The sequence below is a fragment of the Limulus polyphemus genome, unplaced genomic scaffold (genome assembly GCF_000517525.1).
Source record: "Limulus polyphemus unplaced genomic scaffold, Limulus_polyphemus-2.1.2 Scaffold897, whole genome shotgun sequence".
NCBI classification, from domain to species: Eukaryota; Metazoa; Arthropoda; class Merostomata; order Xiphosura; family Limulidae; genus Limulus; species Limulus polyphemus.
In genome coordinates, this window is record NW_013666507.1 from 1 (window position 1) to 8626 (window position 8626).

General features: G+C 32.0%; 1 protein-coding gene across 1 annotated transcript in view; it reads left to right on the forward strand.

The window, feature by feature from the left end:
• The first annotated feature begins 1519 nt into the window (after positions 1 to 1519).
• The window catches only part of LOC106461098 (fatty-acid amide hydrolase 2-like), a 34586-nt gene continuing 27479 nt past the window's right edge, over positions 1520 to 8626 (forward strand). The window contains exons 1-2 of the mRNA XM_013920886.2: positions 1520 to 1733; positions 5415 to 5624. Coding sequence (XP_013776340.2) covers positions 1670 to 1733; positions 5415 to 5624 — 274 coding nt within the window. The 5' untranslated portion in view covers positions 1520 to 1669. The remainder of the gene's footprint in view (positions 1734 to 5414; positions 5625 to 8626) is intronic.

Genomic DNA, 8626 nt, shown 5'->3' on the forward strand with positions numbered 1-8626 from the left:
GAACGAAGTTACGGAAAAATCAATTAACAAACGGAGACGTAACAGTATTAATTAACAATCATCTAACTTTCTGTTTAATGCATACAAAATGTACTAGGCCAATTTTTTTTTTTTTTCATCTACTGTATCTACAGGAGTACATTTACATTTTAATTCTTAACGTCTTACTCAGTTGTCCGTGTTGTCAGTCTCAGACCATTTGGGTTTTGATGTTTTACAGGACTTGAAAATGAAAAAGAAGATGGCTATATTTAAAAGTTTTACCACTATTTTGACCTACCAAAGATTATTAACCACTAAATATCAATTACACAGCAGTTCACACGAGGCAAGGTATAGCATTAAATATGTTTTGCTAGTTAAAATTCTTGGTTGTTGGTACTACACCTTTGCAATTATGTTTATAGCACGTCCCTTATTTTTGCTTACATCACCAACTGCCACATGAAATGTAAGTCAATCTGCAGTTATGATATGTGCTATTCAAAAATAATTGCTACCATACGCATTAGTATAGGCTTACTACAAGTTTGTGTGAACTTCATCTGGTGCACGTATTTACATCAAACATTAGCAATTATCTGTGATATTCAACATGTTTAGTAGATCTGCTCTGATCCTGTTTGGCTTCAAAGATCATAAAGAATTCACTGACACCGTAAAATCTTGAAAAATAACAGTTTTTATTTTCATTTGCTTCGTTGTTGACCTTTGTTTTTTATTTGTTGATTGTTTTTTCCTTTTTGCATATAGGGAGATGATAAAATAAAGACTGGGGTTAATGTGTAAAAGATTTGTCAGTTAAGAAGTTAATAGAAATTTATTGCTTTATTTTTAATTGTGTAATTTATTACAAGGTCTCTATCTTGACCCCTGAGGTCTTGGTCTCAGACACTGAAGTTTCAACTACAACACTGTGAGTTGTGTTAATTAAAAATAAAAAAAATACCTGAACTAGGTGCTATTGCATATAAAAATAGTACATTCAATTGTGGTACTATGCTGTAAGTTATGGACTTGTACCTACTTGTTCATTTTTTATCAAACTGTTGCCCATAGAATTTAAAAGAGAAAAGGAAATATAAGGCCATATATTATAATCAGATCTTTTGCATTACTAGTACATATCTCAAAATGAGGAATTGTAAATTTAGATCCAGTTTCTATAGGATACACATTGTCAAACTATTCCCCAAGTAGTAAAAAATCTGTATAGCAGAGAAGTGAAAGCTAGTTTTACGTTTCATTATATCAAGAAAGTTCATTATTCCATATAGCATTTAATGCTAAATATAGAATTTTATACACATTGCAATTGTAATCAACCCAGTGTGATTTAATATAAATTATATTTTTTAAGTTAAATCATACCAAAAGTTTAAAATAATTAATAGTTGTTATTTTATAGTAGATGAAAACAAAAAAAAAAGTTCTACTACAAAGCTAGAAATTGTAATGAAATATCAGGTATTTATTTACATGTCTCTCATGGTATTTTGATGGACCTTTTCAGATAACAAGTACCCAGCTTGTGGAGGCTTTTATTTCAAGGATTAAAGAAGTCCAACCTATTATTAATGGTATCGTAGATGAAAGATTCATTGATTCACTAGAAGATGCAAAAAAAGTTGATGAGTTTGTTAACTCTGGTCAATATACAGAGAAAGAAATGGAAGAAAAAATGCCTTTCTTAGGAATACCCTTTACAACCAAAGATTGTATTGGAGTGAAAGGTGTGGTATCTTCATGTTTTATGTCTGTTTGAAGTAATTCAAATGTCAAAGACTATTTTAACCGAAATAGAGACAAAAATAATTAATTCAACATGAATTATTTATTTATTTTCTTGCATTAAAATCTGCAGTGGCTATGTATATTTCTCTGTAGTTCTTAGTGTAATGTAGGCATTCATGTACCTCTGATATGTGAAAAATATAAAAAAAGGGAACAATAATGTTTAACGAGAACAACCTACTTTGGTAAAATTGAAGCTCGTCATATTCACCTTAGAAATAACCAGTATGTTGCTGATGGAGATTCAAGATGTTGTTCCCAAACTGGTATCTTATTCTCTTTCTAAAATGTATAGAAAAACTTGGAAAATGACAATTTGTAGTTCAGTGGGTGATGAACAAAACATGAGAAACATCAGACTGCAATATTATTTTTATTATAAAAAATCTAATTTTCTGTACAGTAGTATTCAGAACAATGCTTATTTCAATATGATAATTTTTCACTTTAACCCTACCATTATGGGCTGGATAGAATCCACCCTGCTCGTAACCATGAAAGTATCCATGAGAGTAGTTATACTATGATTTTTGATAAAGTACGCATATCTTTACAAAATTTTGCAGGTAATTGGTAAACATTATAAGGCTTTCATACACAAAATATTAGGTTGTTAAATAAAGTATTAATATTTTTTAATTAAAGATTTTCCCATGAAATTTTTCTTTCAGAATGTTGACTATCCAACATGCAAAGTAATTCTCATTTTGAGATTAAAAATACTTTTATGGCTCAGAACATTTTCAAATTTTACATGCAAAATCTTTATAACTTCCAGATAATTATCAAGTGTTTTTTAGAAAAAAATGTATATTATATGTGTTGTTTTCAATTTCATCAACCTCATAACCACCAAAGAAAAATTAGAAAATAAAGATAAATTATGCTTTTTTATTGTAGAATGACAACAGCTTATAACACGAAAACACAAATGTTTAGTTTAAATAGTGTAAATTTCATAACGTTATGCATTTATATATATTTCTGATTTTTATTATAATGACCTTTTAGCCGTGCCTGGCTAACATTATGGAAGTTGCAGTGATGTGGTGCACAGGCACTCATGTTGCTGTATCTAATAATATAAAACTGACCTTTACAAAGTGACCTGTCTTGGCTGTGTTTTAGTTAACTAGTATTTTGTATAATACAGTCACATTTCAGTTATAATACATTATTACTATTTACAAACAAGTTCTTAAATTTCAGTTATATTTCTAAAATATAGAACAGTAAATAAAGAACTATAGAAAACAATTGTCTCTTATAGTCAGAAACTTTGTACTCATTTGCTGCTTGCCAGAGGTTACTAAGCCTTATCAAATTTCGCATGTTGAGAATGTGAAACAAAATAACTTTTTTTAGTTTATATATATATATATATATTTTAAAATAACCAAAAGTCTTAAATTACTATATTGATACCATAGAATTGCACTATAATTTATCAAGCTAAGTAACTAAGCTGTATTCAGGCTCACTAAAGTCTTACCTTACCAGCTTGGAATCCAGCATAAAAAGAACAAGTTTGAGGTCTAAATATTTCAAAGATGCTGATAAAGTCACTAGAGGCACATTCTGAGCTTTTGATTGTGTATTCACACGTCATAGACTGAAGTAGGTGAACGTAAGCAAGTCTTTCCAAAAATGGACAGAGGTGGGAGATGCAATTGTGTTTGATTCAGTAAATGTAACGATATCTCAGCAAATAGAAAAAATAGGAGGTTCTTATTTGTCAATATTGGTAATTTGATTTCCTTATCCATAAGAAACTATAGACTTTGTATTTTGACATCACAAACATCTATGTACTCACATGACAAACAAAAATCTATATTTAGGATTTCTTTTTAATATTTACTTTTAAGTTAAGAAATTAACCAATGTATAATACTAAAATTTGTATTATAGTCTAAAATTTTAAACCTAACTTATTCCTATACATTCATAAAATAGTGGGTCAATAAAATTATGAATGTGAGTATACAAACATGATGACATGGCCTTTGACCCTTGACCACAGGAACACCTGTAGAGATAGGGTTAATTCTATTGTGGCATTCCTTATTTATTTTTATAGCCTTTCTGGGGAAACTGTAGGTGGAGATAATGAGGAAAAAAATCTATTCATAACTATTATAATATTCCTTAGTTTAATGTGGCAACCAAGATGTTTGATTGTATACATGTAAGTACTGATCAAAGTAGGTTATCATTTAAATCATATTTTCTTCTGAAATACTGAAAGCCTTTCCTTGCTGAATTATTGTCACGCTGTCAACAACCATGTGATTCCAAACATATTGATAGCCTTGTCACAACACAGAGGATACATTAACTTACCAATAATACTTCTCTTTCCAACTTTCACATGACTTATTGCTCTGATTTTCTCTCATGATTCAGGTTTTCTTGTTGATAGTCGTGCTGCTAACTTAACCATTTGACAACGACCTACTTATATTGTAAGTAGGTATGCAACTCTCATGAAAGTTCTTTACAAAAATGAAACTAGTGAATGAAATTATAATTCATATACTGTGATTGGAATTTTACATGATTTGTCATTACTATTGGTCAGGCCTCAACCAGACAGTCGAGGTTATACTACTCAGGGTTAGAATTATAGGGCCATGGTCCTATATCCCACGTTGGTGGCTAGGGCAATTGGACTGCAATCTCTCTCTTTATATATATGTATACTTATGAATAGATCCCAACCTGTAGCCATACAGCGATGCATTCCAAGAAGCCACCAGAATGATGAAGTGGACAAACCTTCTCCACAACCTGAAGAAGTCTGAAAGGCCACCCCCCCCCCTCCCCAAACTCGGAATGATGGAATAGTGTATGCCTTACTCAACCTGAGGAAACAGAACTCATCCAGTCTGGAATTATGAACATACATACAAAAATAATAATAACAACAACATTAACACTATCTGAATGAGGTACTTATATACAGAATCAAGATAGAGGGTGCATTGACTTAGATAGAGAGTATCAAAAGACAAATATTGCCAAAGGCAATTAAGTAGGGTATAAATGACTGAAGCAAGTGAGAAAAAAATCAGATTCATGCTTTGAGGAGCAAAGGAAGAAACCCTGGTAGTCATTTAATAGCTGTAAGTGTGAAATGAGAAAAAATCTGTTAGAGGGTGCATTGATTTAGGTGGAGTGTGTCACGAAACAAATATTGCCAAGGGCAATTAAGTGGGGTATAAATGACTGAAGCAAGTGAGAAAAAATCAGATTCACACTTAGAGGGGCAAAGGAAGAAACTTTGGTAGTCGATTAATAGCTGTAAGTGCGAGGTGAGGTAAATATTATTGGAAATACATTTTCGATTTAAGAAAATGTTAACTTTTTTTTAGGAAGCTGTTTTATTTTCGATTATTATTTGTATAAGGTATAAAAAGTTCAAAGTACGTATAATTTAATAATTAAAAAGTGAATTTTGTGCAGTTACAAAATAAAATGTTTAAATATACAGTTGATAAGCAGTATTTGATTTTATTGGTCTATTGTTTGTTCAATGCGGTCAGGTTTGTGCATTTGTATATAAAAGACATCCTTAAAAATTATTCCTAAATGTCTAGGTGTTTCTGTTTCTTACTAAGGAATGTTACAGACTGCAGGCTTGGTGTCAAAAAAGGGCACAAAAGCTGTAAAAGATGCTGATGTAATTGTTTTGCTTCGTGAAGCTGGTGCCATACCCTTAGCCATTACAAATGTGAGTGAGCTGTGTATGTGGTGGGAAGCAAGTAACAACTTGTATGGACGAAGCAATAATCCTTACAATACTACTAGAATTGTTGGTGGTAGTAGTGGTAAGTGTGTATAAATGATAGAGTACCATCTAACAAAATAAGTAATTCCAAGTCTAGGAATTTTTAAGTTTTGTGCAATAGATATTTTTAGTGTTTTTCTGTATATGTTTTGTTTTCGGCCAGGCTACAGAATGCATGAAGCTTGCATAAAAAAAAAAGCATCAAGTTTACACATTGTTTGTTTATCCTCATATGTTCTTTCATAAATGAATACATTATTTGATGTTTATACATGTAAGATTATAAACAGTCATCTGCAAAAACTAGTGTCTGTTTGACACACTTTTATTTTTTAGGTTGCATGGAAACTTTTTATACGTACTACTTCTCTAGATAAGACGTATATCTGTATAAGTATACATTTTGCTATATAAAACATACATTAGAAATATAAATTGTGTGTGCCAAACAAACACACATTTTGTTGGTATGTATATTTTTTGTGTATATATTCATATTCACCAGTTTCATGTAAATATAAACCTGTACTAGTAATAAAACAAACACAATAAAGTAACTGATGAGCCATACAGTGATATATTTCACTATGTTATGGAGACTTACTGTGACTCATGTGTGCTCCCCCAAGCAGTAATGAAAAACTGTATTTGAGTAAAACTATAGTGTATTGCAGATTGAGTAGTGGAAGGAAGAAGAGACCACCACATCATTCACAGATTTTCTTTTCTTAATGAAATTACAAGTTTTAGTGAGGAAAAGAAAAAAATATTCAGTGATTATCAGCTGGTGATTACCTCTATTTCAGGGTTACTGTTGGGGAAAACTATATCATTTGAATTTTATTGATCAACATTAACAAAGCCCATGTTGTATTGATATTAAACTGTAATTGTCTTGGGTTAATACAATGTTAATATAAAAATAAGAAAAGCAAGTGCCTAGTAAACAACAAAATGGTTCTAAATGTTAGGTGTTAAATGAATTAAAAGTCAGTGGACTCAAAAATATGCAAGTATTCAGCATTGAAGTTTATTTGGTGAAGTATAATACTCATCACATCAAAAGTTTATCTGGAACACTGTACATAATAATATAGTTCTATATAATTGATTGATGTAAATATTTGTATTCATGAACTTAGCCAACTTTCACATTTCTATTCAAAATTTGACCTGGTATGTCATGTTAGTAAGGGTGCTTGACTTACAGTCTGTGGGTTATGGGATTGTAACCATTGCATTTTTTAACATACTAAGTAGTGGACCATTTCTCAATAGTGGGCCCTCTTTCCTGTCCCACCACTGAAGGAAAAATATGCCATTTTTGGAAAGGGATGAAAATGAATTTTATGAATAATAAAAGAACAACTGATCCATAATTTAGACCAGAACTAGATGATGCTGTGCTAATGTTTTGATGTACTATTTGTAGAATAAACTTGTAAGACATTGTTGACTAGCTGCATTTCCTCTGGTTTATTGCTTCAAAATTAAGGACAACTAGTGCAAGTAAGTATCAAGTAGCTTCCTGCAAAGATCAACAAACAAACAAACTTTCAGAATTTGTAGTGCATACTGGAGGGATTTACACATCTTGATAATAAAGATAGAAAAAAAAACGACCTTTACACACCATATAATTATAAGAGAATATTTATTTTAACCAATGTTTCACATTGCAGTATCTGCAGGACTAGTACATAAAACTGTTTGATATAACAATATTTGTTGAATTATAGAACTGCTGGTGATGTTTTGTTTCTCGAGTTTGCCATAACATGCCTCTAACAACGTATAGAATGTTATTATTTACATCATTGTTCTAATATTATAGTATTATTATGATACAAACTGTATAGATTTATATTGCTTATGTGAAATATAAAAATAAAGAGAATTACAAAATGTTTTATGAATAGCTACAAAACAAACAGATGGAAAATAAAAGCTGCTAAGAGACAAAAATTTCAAGATGAAAGGATACAAAGTTTACTAGCAGTGTTAAAAAACATTGTAAGACTGTGTGACATGCTAGAGTATGCAAGTATTAAATTAAAAGTAACAACACTTCATGAATAAAGCAGATGGGGATTTTTGCCCATCCCTATTGACCAGTAATTCTGACAATTGGGATCTTTCTGCTTTTCTAAATAGCGAATCGCAGACACCCATTGCACTGTCTCCATTATGTCATTCCTCTGGACTTCCCAATAAATATCCCCCCCCCCCCTATTTTAATGTAGCATGCAAGTCCTTGCCACTTCTGGTTCCCAGTTGCTGGAATGGTGGACCATGGAGGTTTCCTCAGGAATGGGGTTTATACAATAAACTAAATCAAAATTCATAGCTCATATGTACCCACTCTGTGAGAAGAGGGCTTTCGTTGTTATACTTAATATTATGCAATAACATATTATACTCGATCCAAGGCGCTTCTCCCAAATGTTTCTGACAAAATAAATTTCTTATGCAAGGTGGTTCCACTGGATTTTTTCTGCCCGAATGGATCACACTTGACATACTCAATAATATCATAAGGTGCTTCCCATGGATGTTTTTGGCTGGGTGGTTCACACTTGTTGATCACTAAATAACTTATGAATAAGATATAAAATGAACAAGCTTATGCAAGGCAATTCCACTGGATGTTTTCTACCCAGATCGACTGCACTTGACATAATCTGGTGTATACCAAGGAGTTTTGCCAGGGCTGAACACACTTAGGTATAATAATATGTATCTAAGGTACTTCCCCTGAATGTTTTTTGCCCAGGCAGACTGCACTTGTTGATCTTACAAGCTTATGCAAGGTGCTTCCACTGATGTTTTTGACAGGATGGACTGCACTTGGCATAATCTGACGTATCCCCAGGCACTTCCTCTGGATGTTTTTTGCCCAGGCAGACTGCACTTGTTGATCTTACAAACTTATGCAAGGTGCTTCCACTGATGTTTTTGACAGGATGGACTGCACTTGGCATAATCTGACGTATTCCTAGGCACTTCCTCTGGATGTTTTTTGCCCGAGGCAGACTGCACTTG